The sequence below is a fragment of the Rhincodon typus genome, chromosome 18, assembly GCF_021869965.1.
Source record: "Rhincodon typus isolate 14 chromosome 18, sRhiTyp1.1, whole genome shotgun sequence".
In the NCBI taxonomy this organism is placed as follows: domain Eukaryota; kingdom Metazoa; phylum Chordata; class Chondrichthyes; order Orectolobiformes; family Rhincodontidae; genus Rhincodon; species Rhincodon typus.
In genome coordinates this window covers 32,657,176-32,673,899 of record NC_063349.1, presented here as the reverse complement: position 1 = coordinate 32,673,899, position 16,724 = coordinate 32,657,176, and the positions used below count along the sequence as shown (strand labels likewise).

Below are 16,724 nucleotides of genomic sequence, written 5' to 3'. Positions count from 1 at the left end.
GCTGCACTGGGCACTTCCATCATTGAGAATAGGGATATTTGTGCACCCACTTCCTTGATTGAGTTGTTTAATTGTCCTCCACCAGTCATGACTGGATGTGGTAGGAATGCAGAGCATAAATCTGATCCGTTTGTTGTGGGATCGCTTAGCTCTGTCTATCTATTGCTGCTAAGGCTGTTTGGCATGCAAGTAGTTCTGTTGGTGGCTTCACCAGTTGACACCATATTTTTAACTATGCCCCCTGCACTGACCATTGAACCAGGGCTGATCCCCTGAGTTGGTGGTAATGCTTGAGTGGGGAATATGTCGAGCCATGAGGTTACAGATGGTGTCAGAGTACGATTCTGCTACTGTTGATGGCACACACCACCTCATGGATGCCCTGTCGCTCTTACCAATACTGTCACGGACATTTGCACCTGCAGCAGGCACATTTGATAAGAATGAGGTTAAAAATGTTTTTTCCCTCTTGTTGGTACCCTCGCCACCTGCCACAGACCCAGTCTAGCAGCAATATCCTTTAAGACCTGATCAGCTCGATCAGTACTGCTGTTGCCAAGCCACTTTTCGTGATGGGCATTGAAATACCCCACCCAAAATAGTAGATTGTACACCCATGCTACCCTCACTGCTTCCTTTAGGTTTGTTCTACGTGCAGTACTGTTTGATCAGCAGGAGGTTTCTTTGCCCATGTTTGACCTGATGCCTTGAGACTTCATGGGATCTGAAGTCAAGGTTGAAGATTCCTAAGGCATCTCCCTGCTGACTGTATACCACTGTGCCACCACCGCTGGTGGGACAGTACATAGCCAGGGATGGTGATGGTGGTGTCTGGGACACTGTCGTACTCGTGGAATCGTACCTTACAGACAATGTCGTGCTGTTGCTTGACCAGTCTATGAGATAACTCTCCTAATTTTGGCGCTAACTGTCAGATGTTAGTGAGGAGGACTTTGCATGGTCGACAGGGCTGTTTCTGCCATTTTCTTTTCCAGTGTCTAGGTCAATGCCAGGTCATGCATCCAATTTCACTTCTTTGTTGAGACTTGGTAGTCATTACTATGAACTGAGTGGCTTGGTAGGCCATTTCACAGGGCAGTTGATAGTCAGCCACATTGCTGTGGGTCTAGAGTAGGCCAGACCAGGTGAGGATGGCAGACTGCCTTCCCCGAAGGGTATCAGTGAACCAGTGGGTTTTTCTGACAATCAACAACTGTTTCATGTTCGCCAATAGATTCTTTAATTCCAGATTTTTTTTATTGAATTTGTATTCTATCTTTTGCCATGGTGGGATTCAAAGCAGAGTCCCCAGAATATTAGTTGATTTTCTAGATTAATAGTCTAGCAATAGTACCACTTCGCCATTGTCTCTTTATAGGACTAAGAATTAAGATAGGACTAAGACTGGTGGAAGAGCAAAAGGATTTTGTTCATGTACGCAAATTACCAAAAGCTACTGTATACGTCCAACACACACATCAAGGGGTCAAATTACAGAAGTAAGAAAATGCTGATTGACATGATGGATAAATTTAAACGTAAGAAATATATTAGTTTTATAAAATATTCATGATATTGATCTGATTCAAAGGGCCTGCAGTTTGTTCCAGCCAAAATATGTTATGTGGGGAAAAAACAAAAGTATAAGTGATTTGGATGCATATATAACTTGGTCAGATGCAAATTGAAATATTGTGGTCCCTCACATCTGCTGTAGACTCAGTCGAGCAGCTGTGTCCTTTAGTGCTAACATACCATTCTTGATGAAGAAGGCTGAAGTCCCTCACCCAGTGTACATTCTGTGCCCTTACCACTCTCGGTGCCTCATGCAACATAGAGAATTACCGATTTATCGGCATTCAAGGGTGGATGTTAGGTGCTAATCAGCATTTGCCCATTTTTGACCTGAAGCCACAGTATTTAATGGGATCCAGAGTCAATTTTTAGGATTCCCAGAGCAGTCCCCCTCTCCCATATACTGCCTCCTATGGTGGACCTCTCCTGTTGGCAAGCCAGACACGTCCAGGAATGGTGATTGGGTATCTCTGGGATATTGTCTGTAAGGAATGATTCCATGAGTATGATCAGAACTTTCCCTATTATACTGTTAGGCTTGTGGTAAAAACCCTTAAAGTTGTATCTTGTTAAATGAGATGCAAGTACGTTTTTATTGGCATGCTGCATTCATAATGCTGGAACAGCCTCACAGACCTTGACAAAACTGATTTTGTAATTATTTATCAAATTTCTCCATTATATTAAAAATTCACATTTTTAATATTTGAGCTTCCAGCTGTGTCCGATTTATATGCCTAAGTCATTTATATCGCTCTCCCTGTAATTCATTTACTTCTTCTGGTTTGCATTCTGAGAATGTTTGTGTGATTTACTGCTTGCCTGCTGGGTGCCTGGAGATACCCTTGACTTGACACCAGATTCAAACTGATGTTGAGATTTCAACAGATGTTGCCAGATCTTTCTTCAAGGTCAGCCTTGAGCAGCTTTGTTTTACCACTGGTCACCACCATTAGAGCCATGGTTATGTGTAATGCAGTTCAGAATTTTTGTACTTTGCATGTATTTAAACCTGTTTCTCTTATAGATTGTGTAACATTGCTGCTGACTTCAGGAGCACAGGTTGATGCTGTTGGAAGTAATTTATTCACACCACTGTGTGCAGCTGCTGCAGAGGGGCATGTTAGGTAAGCGGTAGCATTTAATTTTGTGACCACAAGAAACTGAGGCTCGGCCAAACTTGGATTTTGCTACCTCCGTTTTATAAATTCAAAATATCACGTGTGTTCAATATGAGTGCAAGCTCGTATACTCTGGAAATAACGCTTTTAGCCCTATTGGGTAAGACGTTGCCCTGTAGTCAAATTTGCATATGTAATTGGTCCAGTACCTGTTTCATGTTCCCTTTGCAGAATTATGAAACACTGCAGGATTCTCAGTGCATGATAAGATAAGTTTCTTTGGGCATCTTAAAGTCCCATATAAGTTTACTGCCTTCAAATGAAAATTTAACTCTTTACTTTGTCAGAAGAAATGGGAGCTCATCATATGATGCACTATCTTGACTCTGCATTCAAACAGGCCAATTTCACTCCCCTCTATGAATGGCAAGCTGCACCTAGGGCCATGAGTTCTGCCCACAGCTAGCCAATAATAACTGAGGCTGGCGGATCACTTTGTTGTGGCTCTGTTGCCAGTTTGGTGAGCAGTCTGCACAGCACTAGGATTTTGCCTTGATCTGGGTCTGATCCAATTTCTGGTGCACGTATGAATGTTTTCAATTCAGTTTAGGAAGTTACTTATATTTTTTCAACTTTCCTTTGTAGCACAGTGCCAAATTTTCACAAATTATGAACATTTTTTGAAAAGGTGGGTCTATTTAGTACTTTTACAAAATAAGCAGTGCATTTTCTTCCCTTTTCTGGCAATGTACATCTCTCCCATATGAGAGTGCACAATTTTAGTGGTCTCAGTTTCTGGCAATGTTGCACTTGATCTGAGCATTAGAAATTACATGAATTTAGATTCTCCCCTCTTTTTGCCCTCTCTCTGGGTAACTGCCCTGAACATGCGTGCTGCTTCACTACAGTTGTATATCATGAATGACTATGAACCCTGTATGTGAGCAGTCAGGAAGGAGATCCTTATTAGCCACCTGTGGCAATATTTTTTAATTTTTGCATATTGCATGGATAAAGGTATTATACTATCAATAAGGGCCATTACTTCTAATCTGGAAAGACATTTAGTGTCAGATCATTAGCTAAGAAACCTCTATTGATCAATTTTGGAAATGTCATTTCTCTTCATTTTTTGTACCTTTGCAGGTGCACTGAAGTGCTTATTACTTATGGTGCAAACATAAATTATGCTGCTGAAGGAGATCAGACTCCTCTGTATCTATCTTGTCTAAATGGACACACTGAATGTACATTTACCTTATTGGAAGCTGGAGCGGATTGTAGTATAATGACTGTTGTAAGTGTTGGAAACAAGAAATTCTGCTTTTTTTTTTAGAATGAACATTTGAAATATTATACGTTGGCAGTGTTCCCCAAATTGGCTCTGGGGTGATCAACAAATGAATGCTGTTGTCCTTTATCTTTTACATTCGTTACAAGACAGAAGTGAAGCCTTACTTGCATTGTTTTTAAATTTACAGTCTCAATTACTTGCTATTCAGTATTGTTCAAAGTTTGCTAAAAGGAGATTGAATTTGATGTTTTTCATCTTGTGCTCGTCAGAACTGGGACCCAAAAAAAAGACTTGAAAAATAGACGCCATTCTGTTTAGAATAAGAAGGTGGTGCCGATAGGTCGGTCTATCATTTGCATGGAGATGCAACAAGAATAGTTAACCATCAGTCTTAATTCTCAGTCCAGGCAGGTAGGTTCTGATTGGTCTCATGTTGCCAAGTAGATGCAGCAGATTATGGCTGACTCCATGACCCCTTTTTTTAAAAGTAGGTGCAATGTCTGTATAAATACCTTGTTGCCTACACAAAATGGGGTTCTTGATATGTATATAACTTCTAGCACAGGCAAATGCATCACACTGCAGACCCAACTGATCTTAAATCGGTTTTCTGGAGTAACGCATAACACAGTCTAGATTATTTAATAAATGATTTCCAATAACAGAATCACACCTAATAGTAGATACACTTTTCTGATGCTTGAGTCTGTTTCTTGTGTTCTAGTTCTGATTGGTGCAAGATGACAAGCTTCAACTCTAGTCTCCTTTATTAATGCTTAAATTTTATACTACAAATCTGTATTGTTTGGTACATAAACTTTGCAGTAGTCACATATGAACTCTTTCTCTTCATTAATATGTCTCTATGGAGTTCATCAGTTATTTAATTTGACACAGGTGTTCACTTAAAACTACAATTTTATCTAGCTACTTTTTGCTTTCTGAGCATGTGCAACTAATTCATTCAAGTCATGAAAATGGGGAGGATTACTTAATTGAAATTTTCACTTTTTATATTGGTTTAGCTTGCACAATGAGAAAGTATCAGTCAGTTTCTCACAGCAGTAAACTTCCTCCAGAATGATCATAACACTGTGTTGGTTAAAAAACATAATTATGTTAAAGATGAACAGAAAATGCTGGAAATATTTAGCAGGTCTGGCAATATTGTCGAGCTAGAAACATCCAATGAAAAGTCGCAACCTGAAACATTAGCTCTGTTTATCTCTCCAGAGATGCACGCAGACCTGTTGACATCTCCAGAATTTTCTATTTTTAGAATTCCAGCATTTGCAGTATTTTGTTTTTGCAAAATGTAATGTTGAAGTTATGTTATACAATAATGGGTATAAAATTTTGCAACATAGTTGAGACATTGATAGTTTTAACTTCAAATGAAATACTTTTCGAATCTACCTCCATCAAAAAGCTAATTTCTTAAGCGTTGCTCCCAATTGTTGTCTAGTTAATCATGTGCTGCAGTTTGAAGAACTGCATTCATTTAGATCAGACCCTGATAGGATGGATGGAATTGTAATGGGATCATATATTTAGTATTCAAAGAGAATAAAGCCCATTGTTTTTCATCACCTTAGTCTTAAAGGAAACAACAAACGGGAAAATAAATGTTACATCATTGGGCTGTAGTTTTATAGCTTGGCAATCAGGCATGAGACAACATGTAAAATCTTTAAATTATTCAAGCATCCCTGGACTTTGAAGATTTTGAAAAGGTGATGTGTTAAGCATTGATGATCTTGTCTGTTAAGCTCACTGACACCAATCAAGTATTTTGATTTTGGCACATCTAGGGTTTAATCAATGACTTCTTTTTTCAAATTATCATCAGGATATTGGTGCATGGAATATTTTGTCTGCTTCTCCTGTACATTTTCTGTACAGCATTAATACTGTCTTGTGGCCATTTGTCATACATTAGCAAGATTATGTAAAATACCACACATTAATAACACAATATCAGCCTAAGAAAAATGAAGCACTTCACGTCGTTTATGGCGATCAGTTTTGTTTCTTTTGATGAGTTTGTTCCCTGATAATTATCTGAAATGGCTTGACCAGCAAAAATTTGTTAGTTTATAAGATACAGTTGTATTAGAGTCAGCACATTGAAAATTATCAAATTTATAATTATTACATCATTAGAAAAACATAAATTTAGCCAGAACATGTGATAGAAATGTAGTTATTCCAGGATTACATATTTCCAAAAGTGTCTTTATTTAGAGATCTTCTTTCCAAGTAACAGAATTTTGCAGTACAAGCTTTTCAGTCACTCTTCGTTTTTCATTTCATGATCATTGCTTAAGCAATGTTATTCTTTAGCTTTGTAGTACAAACTGCTTTGTGCAACTATATACGTAAATTACTTAATGGTTTTAATTTGATTTAAATGCAGCAACAGGTTTCGATCTTGGCAGAATCAGTTTTAATTTTCAATTTCTGAGTATGTCAGTTTCCTAGCTGGCTAATTACGATGACCTTGGGGAAACAGAAATTGAGTAGGAAACTCTTCTTTTACTTTCTTTAATTTTTAGAATGGTTGGGCACCTTTTCACGCAGCTGTGAGCACTGGTCACGTGGATTGCCTAAAGCTTCTCATGTATCATCAAGTATCTGGACACAGAAGGTTTGCTGATGATTCAGAACACAAATTGAGCTCTGTAGACCCTGAATGTGCCGAAGGGAGTGATAAATCCACAGTGGAACCTAAAATTTCAGCTGAACTCATCAACCATGCTGACAAAGAAGGTTGGACGGCTGCCCATATTGCAGCATCTAAAGGTTTTAAGGTCTGTTTTGCAATGTTATATTGCTGCAGTATGCCTCAAGTTCAAGCTCTGATTTAAATTTAATATTTCCAATGTATAAAACTATTCCAATGCTTTGTATTGCGACTTTAAAAATATAAAATATTTAAGATGTACAGGAGCTAATGATCTTATCTCAAAAGTATGATTCAATGTCATGTTGTGTCTCCTTCTGTAAAATCATAGATTGCAGTAAGCATCAACAATGCCAAGAGGTTCTGTTTTGCTCACTTGAATTAAATGATTATGAGGGATCGGTGTCATCTGGTGCTCCCAGTGCACTGAGCCACAAAATGGAATTCAATGTAATTCAGTTTGTGGCATGTTCCAAGGAAGTAATTAATGTCTGCTGTCATGTGGCTGTCTACACACTTGCTTCCAGCTAGAAGTTAGTTAACCTAGTCACAGAATTAGCAATTTAGAAAATAAAAGTATTCTACTACCTGTTACAGACAGTTATCTCTACCCTGAAATCCCATTCCAGTTATATTTCAAATTATTCAATCATGGAAACTTGCAGCACAGAAGGGCATCATTTAGCTCACCATACTGGATCTTTAGAGCTATCATGCTTTTGTCTCTAATCCCTACTATTTTGTTTGTAATTCTGGTTGTTTCTCATCTAAAGCAGCTGTCTCTTTTAAAAATCATTATGGAATCAGGATACAGCATTCCAGATCCTGAGAATTCTAATGGAAAGCAAGCCCAATACCTAGTCCTTCTGCCAGTTACTTGAATATATGAGTTCTTGTAATTGACCCATTTACTAGAGGGAATTTGTTTTCTTTTTTAACCTTACAAGATATTTTGTAAACCTCTGTTAGGCCCCTTAGAGTCGTAAGAGTTACACTGCACGGAAACCGATCCTTTGGTCCAACTTGTCTGCGCACTTCTTAACCTCCTCTTATTCTGCACAGACTAGTCTTAGCTTTTCCAGCCTCACCAGTCCCTCAACCCTGGTAATAACCTGTTAAAGCTGCTCTATTCCTTTTCTAAGTTCTTCTTGAAGTGTGATGCCCAAAATTGCCACAATACTGCACTTAAGGGCTAACCAGCGATAAACAGTTCTTGCATAATCTTTATGACTTTTTTTATTCCATTGCTCTGTTTATAAACTCAGCAAACCTATATAAGTATTTTCAACCACTGTAGCCAGATCCAGCTTCACATTTCAAGATCTTTGTATACGGCACCAGGTCTGGCTGCTCAGCCACATATTTCAGAATTGTTCCACTTATTTTTAAGGAACTTTCCATATTAGTCCTCTCTCAAAGTGCATCACTTCCCAACTGTCTGCTCTGTCTGTTTTAGCACTTTACCATCCTGACACCTTTAAATATCAACATCACTACATCGCATTTTACCAAGTTTTGTTTTTTATTATCGTAAATCCCTTTACAAAATTTTTGTTACCATGGAAAATATATACCTGGTCAAATACTTGAAAACTGTATTATTTAGATCATCCAAACATGCACATATCTGTTTACAAAATAGAGGTCCTGTTCCATTAAAGTTTAACCAAAGTTTGAATTTCATCCATTCCAGTAAATTCAACAGTTCTGTTCTCCTGTAAGAAATGATTCATTATATGAGGAATAAGAAGTGAGTGTTGGGTCTTTAGCATACTAGCCATTTCTTTCTGAAGAGCAAAAACATTGTGTTGATTTTTCAATTTATATTTGACTATTGTATTCTTGGAGAATTTGAAAAACTTAAATTATTCCATTCGCATTCATTCTTTTTCTTGTTAGTAGGGAAACAGTGTGTCAATGACATATATTTACCTATAAAGGTGGAGGTTAAATGTGACAGAGTTCAGTGTGGGAATGCATGAGATCATCCACCTTGGACTGAAGTCAGATCAATCAATGTGTTTTCTAAATGGCAAAGTGCTGGGAACTGAGCATAAGCAGAAGGATTTAGATGTCCAAGTTCAGAAATCATTATATATTAATGGATAAGCTTCAAAAAAAAATTAAAAGTCTAATGGAGTATTGGCCTTTAGCCAAAGAGGCATGGAATAAAAAGGGGTGGAAGGTATGTTAGAGCTGTAGACAATATTGGTTAGACCCCATCTAGAATACTGCTTTCAGTTTTGGGCAATACATATTAAAGGATAGATCGGACTTGGAAGGGTGCAGCATAAATTCATGAGAATGGGTTACTTCATTAAAAGATTAAGTAACGAGAACAGTTGCATGGCCTACATAGAAGTTTGACAGATGATCCACTTGAGGTGTTTAACATGATAGGGTCAATGTAGAATAATTATTCCTTAGGTTAAAGAGTTGAGAACCAAGGAACATTAGCTTGAACTTAGATCTAGGTTGTTCGGGTGTTTCACTTTATACAAAGTAGTGGCAATCTGATGGTTTCTCTAAAGAAAGGCTGGATCAATTGAAAATGTCCAAACTAAGACTGGTAGATTTTGTTTTGGTTAGTAAGGGCAATAGGAGTTAGGGAATAAAGGTTGGCAGATGGAATTAAGACACAAATTAGCTCTGTTCCAATTGAATGGCGGGAACAGCCTTGATGGACTAAATGGCCTTTGTAGTTCTTATACTAAAAACTGCTGAAATGCATCTGTCAAAGTTACATTTTCCAGTAACATGTTCACAAGTACTGTTGGTTAGAAATCTTGTAAAGTACCTGCTAAGTGGAGGGAAACAAATAAATAATATTTGAAGATGAATTATAGCTTGATATTCTGCTGGTAAAGTCAATTAATAATGAAATAGTGCCTGGGAAGACAGGATGAGTAAACTGCCGAAATGGGCTTTTGTTGGATTAAGAGTTTAGTTGGTCATTTCATCCAGCTTGTATTGGAAGAGCTTTGAGGTTCAGTTGTATTCTGCTGTTCAGGAATACAGTTTATACGTATACAGTTGGGGCTGTAATGTTATGATGAAATACAACTGAAAATAAATAATCTGCATAATCTCTTCCCATCATTGTAGAATTACCGTAGAGGTCATCATAGAGGGAGATTCTAACCATGTTTGATTATATTTGCATTACGATTGAAGTAGAGAGGGAAAAGTACCTTCCCTCATTCGTCTTTTAACTTTTCTCGTTCTGAAATTGTTTGAAGAATGATTGTGTGTCACGTCAAACAGAGCTGCTTTACTACAAATTGTTTGTTTGTTTTCCTGCTTCAGAATTGCCTAGAAGTGCTCTGCTGTCATAAAGGTTTAGACCCAGATAAAAAAGATAATTGTCAACGAACTGTGCATGATGTGGCTACAGATGACTGCAAGCATCTGCTGGAGAATTGGAGTGAGTAAAAACTGTTTGGCAGAATGAAGTACATATCTCCAGTGTAGCTAAAATAACATGGCAAAGGAAATTGACTTTGAATTCGTTTTCCTTTCAATTCAATCAGCACTTTATGTAGGATGGCTTTGTATTTTTGGTGCAGCAACTAAGAAAAAAGTAAGCAACCAAAATTTGTTTTGTATAGAAGACACTTATAGCACAGTTCACTCATGAACTTGATTTTGTTTTGGTTCTAAAGTCAGATTTTGTGTCATTATAGATTGCTGTGTAAGCATTTGTTAGCTCAGTTTGTTAGATAGCTAGACTATAGTGCAGAATGATATCAATTAGTGCGGGTTTCATGCCTGTACCATCTTGCTGTTTTTCCATACTTAATGTGGAGTGCTGCCCCTCAAGGTGTAACATTACTTCTTTCTAACAGAGAAAGAGAGAGAGAGAGACCAATGGTCCTTTGTGGACTAGCTTATTATCCAAGTAACTCATTTTCACTTGAAGTGGTTCTCATGTATTAAAAACAGGGGGAAAATGATTGAATCCAAACTCGAAGCAGTCCTAATCCACCTATTTGAAACCTTGAGTATATGTGCAGAATGGTACAGCAGTCCTCAAATGATCAGTTTTGGCACTGTCTCCAAAGGTGCTTTTAGCTTACATCCATGCACTGATGTATTGCTGTTACATGCATTGTATACAAATATATTGATGCAATTTCTGTTATTTTGAAAAGGATGATCCACGCAAACAAAATGATTTCAACATACTTTGGTAATTAAGCGTCTGATGCATGCTGTTTAGAAGTGTGGATTTTTTTTAACTGTAGTAATTGTGAAGTGCTTTGTTCTGTTTTAACATGTGATGCAATGCACAGTGTTTCCTAGAGGTGGGCTAATCTACTTGTGCATGTATATGAAAAATGTATACTGTATCAAATTACTTCTAAATTCATCCTTTTTTTTTTTAAAAAGTTCAGTTGTTTTATTTAAAATCGTATGCAAGTAATTGTGGAGAATATTGCCACACTGCAAGTTCTTTTCTCTGGGAAACTCTGTTTTTCAGTCTGTGCTGAAATCTGCATGTTTTGTGGTAGATACAAGTCCTTTAGTTTCGCAAATAACATTGACATGTCCAGTTTTAGGATTTATTGGAATTTAACCTGTGTTAGTGATTTATGTGATTTCTTGATGTTTGTGACAATGTGCTCATTCTTTTCACATGATATGAAAAGGTTTTGTACTGTCATTTATCCTTGTTTCCACTCAGTTCCAAATGAAAACCAATGTTGCTTTAAATGTAAGTGGAAGAAAAGTGATGAGTATTTCTAAACGAAGTGGCTGTTTCTCATGTCAGCTTCTTAGCCATTTTCCTTTCAAGTAAGTAGCCATGGACCAGATAGTTTAACTGGGAATACATCCTGTACACTTACTGCTATAATACTCCATTTAACTGATATGCGTATATGCTTCCATAGTGGGCAGTTTGACAGTAACTCTACTTATGTTTGGCAATAATATAGAGATGTGCTGGCATCCCAGAAATCAGTGCATGCTGGTAAATGTTTGTATTAATGACTGCTGTATTTACTTGCGAATACAGGAAGGAATCCATCTCCCTCCTGTCTCCTTCGCTCGCTCTGTATACTTGAATTCCTAGAATGGTTTTTCAATTTGCCTACGGCAGAATCTGGTGGTGCAGTGATATAGCTTACTCAGAAAAGCAATAAAGGTTATGTCTGCAGTACGAAAGTATCACAGTCATGCGGTATCAGTACCATTTTGCAGTTTGAGATATTAGACGTTGCTAGGAACATGAAGAGGAAAATTAATCTTTTTTCATTATTTTTGATCTTGGGGATGCTTAATGCTAACACTGGGTGAAGTTTTACATTCCTTAGCAAGTGCATTCCAGATCTTCAGGAGAGCAAGATAAAGCCAGAATAACCACTGGAAAATTATATTAGTCATCCACTAGGAAACTCATTTACATCACTTTAGTATGGCATTAATATTAACAATGGGAAATGCCAGTTTTACTGAAAAAGCCTTTGGTCAAAGCTTTTGGTCTTGAACTCAGAAAATCATTTGCAAGAATTCTAATGCAAGGGGGAATACTTTTTCATCCTGTCTAAGAAGAGTGCTAAAGTTAGCAGATGACTTCTGATTGGTAGAGCTCTTGTCATGGAGAATGCTTCTAATAGATAAATGACGGTTAACTGCTGATCTTTGTTTAAATTTTAAGCAAAGCAGATTGACTCTGATTAGTCAAGCCATTGTCCTGAGGAATGAACCAGAAAATGGTTATCACCTATTTTGTTAACTTGAAACAAGTGCAATGTGTGCATATGTTGTTTTTTCTCTTTCAGGTTTACATTTAAACAGAAGTTGGCAATTAACTGTCACTCATCATCTAACTGATGTATTCTCCATGGCAATGCCTCGACCAGAGTCCACTTGCCAGTTAATCAGCACCCTCTTTTCAATCAGTTTGCAGTGTTGTTCCCTTTACATTGGTATTCTTGAGAATTGCCCTGATGAGTACAAGACAAAATGCTTTGACAAAATGTTTATTCAGCATAAGTCAAGTGCTATGCTGTGCTATCAAACCACTAAATGGAAAACCTGAACAGCTTAGGAAGAATCTTCGGTGTTACCTGAAGTGGGATCGCATTGAATTCTCTCAACCTTGTAATATGAGCTTAATATTGATATGTTATATGCCATAGAAAATCAGAGGAGATCAGCCACAGCATTTACTACTTGTGCATTTAATGGTAAGGTCCTGAGGAGTGTTGCTGAACAAAGAGACCTTAGAGTGCAGGTTCATAGTTCCTTGGAAGTGTAATCGCAGGTAGATAGGATAGTGAAGAAGGCATTTGGTATGCTTGCCTTTATGGACAGTGCACTGAATATAGGAGTTGGGAGATCATACTGTGGTTGTTTAGGACATTTGTTAGGCCACTTTTGCAATACTGCATGCAATTCTGGTCTCCCTGCTATAGGAAGGATGTTGTGAAACTTGAAAGGGTTCAGAAAAGATTTACAAGGATGTTGCCAAGGTTGGAGGGTTTGAGCTATAAGGAGAGGCTGAATAGGCTGGGGCTATTTTCCCTGGAGCGTCAGAGGCTCAGGGGTGAGCTTATAGAGGTTTATAAAATCATGAGGGGCATGGATATGATAAATCGACAAGGTCTTTTCCCTGATGTAGGGGAGTTCAAAACTCGGGGGCATAGGTTTAAGGTAGGAAGGAAAAACTTGAAAGGGACCTAAGGGGCAACTTTTTCACAGAGGGTGGTGTGTGTATTGAATAAGCCTCCAGAGGAAGTGGTGGAGACTGGTACAATTACAACATTTAAAAGGCATCTGGATGAGTATATGAATAGAAAGGGTTTACAGGGATATGGGCCAAATGCTGGCAAATGGGACTAGATTTATCTAGAATATCTGGCCAGCATGGACGAGTTGGACCAAAAGGGCCTGTTTCCATGCTGTACATCTCTATAACTCTATGATTTTATAATTCATTAATTAGAAAAAATTGGTTCCAAAGCTTTCATGGTGTGTATTCCAGGCTTTTTTATTTCTTAGTAGCAGACTTTACCTGTACTCTTATTTCAAAGATTCAGATTTCAAATGATTGTGACGAAGATGGTGATTCTCTTTTTGTATGTGAGTGTATAAATCCAGTTTGATTACCTTTATTTGTTCATTTTATCCTACAGATGCTCACAAGGTGCTGCTGCAGATTTCCATGAAACATAGTGAAAATGTCTGTAACAGGACAGAACATATTGAAAGTAATATTACAATTGGCAGCCTGACCATACGCAAACTGACTACTTGGGATGATTTATCTAAAGCTGTGACAGTAACACTTAAGAACCACTTCAAAACTGTCGTGGATGGATGGGAATCATCAGAGGCATCAACGTTTCTGCATAATACTGAATACAGCTTTACGCCAAATAGCATATCTGCTGTTAAAATAGGTATATGTTCATTTAGAGTAGCTGGAAAATTATTGCTGTTAAAGTATCTCATATTTCACAAAATGATCAGATGTAAAGTTGTGAACTATCTAAATTTGGGCTGAGCAACTCATTGAGTTCGGGCCTTTTGCACCTTGTCAGCTTTCATCACTCCAGAAGTGGTAGCCATTCCTTCAGTTTCCTCAACTCTAACTTGTTTAATTGCATCCCTAAACCTCCCCATGTTTCTGTCTTTCCTTTCTCCTTAAAATATTTCTTAACATCTCCAGGTTTTGCGAAGGTTTTAGTCATTTTGTCCTGATATATGTATATGTGTGTGTGTGTATGTATATATATATATAGTATGTATGTGTGTGTATGTACACATATATATGTCTATATCCTGTTATAAACCTTGTGATGTGTTACTGCATTAGACGTGCTGTATAAATGCAAGTTGTTCTTCCTTAATAATATTCAGTTTCAAAATTTGAGTGATATAATGAGATAAAATGAAAATAAGCTTTTAATTTTTTGTGCATACTGGTATTCTTTACACGAGACCTCTCTATTTAATGCATCCTTGACTTTAATCTAAGACAGCAATTTTATATTCGTAACCTGCAATTAGAAATGTGACCATTTGCAATATAGTTTTAATCAATCATATTTTCTCTTAGTATTTTACAATCTCATCTGTAACAAACGTTGTGTGGGTTCCATTCTCTGAGTTATCGCCCTTCTAATGTAAAAATTGAACATTAGGAGATCAACGTCAAAATAGCCTCCATAAAACGCTCCCTACTTTGTATCATCAATGATGCCTGCTCTCTTGTATCTACAATAGATTGGTTGTTGACATAATAAAACGAATAAGTCTTCAAAGTTGTTACGCCACACACCCCCCGCCCCCCGGCCGATGCTATACGCAAGTCAGATCCAAAAATGAAACGTGGCTTCAAAGATCATATGTTTATACAAAATATTTACTTTTGTGGCCATTCACTTAAAACTAAGTCACACGAGGCTGCAGAATTTTTGAACAACAGAAAAGAAGTTTAGTTACAGAAGACAAAAATAAAACAGGCTATCTAGATGTAGAATATGGTTAGGAAAATCTCAAAATACCAGCAAAATAAAATTTCAACCTATTTTCCAACACCATCACTTTACAGTGATTCATTTGCAAAGGCATCATACCCTCTATATTAAATATTAAGTTTGACTTAACTGATTCTTTCCAGTTTCTGCCCTGTGAACTGCGTAGAGTTACATGAATTCACAAAACTGTGAGCTGACACCTTTTCTCACTTCTAATAGCCTGCAAATTTCTAACCAAGCACTCCTTGTTTGGAAATTGCACAAGATAAACTTTTCCACTGAGGCAACTCGTTCCCTTAACTCTAGGACAGATACTGTACTTGCTTCTGACTGCTAGAATTTATCCTTAGTTATCCTTCAATCAAAAAACAAACTAATGGCCTTCAGTGTTTACTCTACCTATTGGAAATCACCAAAGTACAAACAACTTTCCACTGACCCTTCAGGGAATTCTCTACATTTTGACACAGACTGAAATATGTCACTTTCTAAAAAAAAAACTTCTCAAAAGTAAGCAACACTCATATGGCTAATTTTGAAACCCACTAATTTAAAATCCAAATTCTAAAATGGACATTAATTTATATAAACACACCTCTCATTACAAAAGGTAATATTTATTTCATTAAAGAGCTGTCTGCAAAGTTCAAAAAAAAATTAAACTTTGTGTTTCCCTGTATGTATTTTTGAAGAAAGATACTTATTTTGTATTATACCTCCAATATAAAATGAGTATTCAGATGAGCTGTAGTTAACAGCTTGAAAGTGTGTCCAAACTTCAATTTTAGCCTTGCATTGCTGAATTGATGAGTGGTATGAAATTAGATTTCTCCTCATAGCTGATGACTAAGATGCACATAGCTGATGATGCACTTATCCTGTAATCTCCATTCTTACTGTAAACGCAGGATCATTTTGCAGTTAGCTTCCGATATGCAATATATCTGAATCCTCTGGCAATATGATTGCTATTACTTGCCCAAGTGCGATGCATCATTTTGCTTAAAAATGGTTAGGGATCATTGCAGTTGGATTACGCGGAGCCAGTGGTGAAACTTGCCACTGATTTTTTTTGCACTGCAACTCAAATCTTTCTCTCTTTCTCTGTCTTTCCCCCAAAGGTGATGAAATTTGGAAACCTGGACAATCTTTGATGTCCTCTCCTTGGTCACTGGTGAGCTGGAGCCGAAACAACTTTGTTACAGTATTCTTGAATGGTTAGACTTTTGCATTATTTAACACAGTTATTTCAGTTCAAGCTTTTCACAGTTTTATTATGAAAAGCATATGATTGAATCATAGAAATTATTGTGCAGAATAGCTTTTCAGCCAATCGGATCCAATGCGAGCAAGCTACTCTAATTTTATGTTCAGCAATTATTACATATCTTGTGCCACAATTAATCAAAAATGCTGTTGCAGGATTCTCTTCATACATTCACTGTACTGCCTTTTCAAGTTTTTTTCAGGTTTTTTTATTTTACAGAATGTATCTTTGTCAGGATAAGTCAGGACCTTATGGCAAGGTACTAATTTGGGGGAGGGCAAATTACATCAGTATTTGG

The 16,724-nt window shown here is 37.3% G+C and overlaps 1 protein-coding gene across 1 annotated transcript in view; it reads left to right on the top strand.

Annotated features, from left to right (window-relative positions):
* The window catches only part of cttnbp2 (cortactin binding protein 2), a 134,807-nt gene that overhangs the window by 77,108 nt on the left and 40,975 nt on the right, over positions 1-16,724 (top strand). Inside the window, exons 8-13 of the mRNA XM_020525427.2 lie at positions 2,603-2,702; positions 3,843-3,993; positions 6,546-6,800; positions 9,980-10,097; positions 13,813-14,079; positions 16,281-16,376. Of these exons, the coding sequence (XP_020381016.2) occupies positions 2,603-2,702; positions 3,843-3,993; positions 6,546-6,800; positions 9,980-10,097; positions 13,813-14,079; positions 16,281-16,376 (987 nt within the window). The remainder of the gene's footprint in view (positions 1-2,602; positions 2,703-3,842; positions 3,994-6,545; positions 6,801-9,979; positions 10,098-13,812; positions 14,080-16,280; positions 16,377-16,724) is intronic.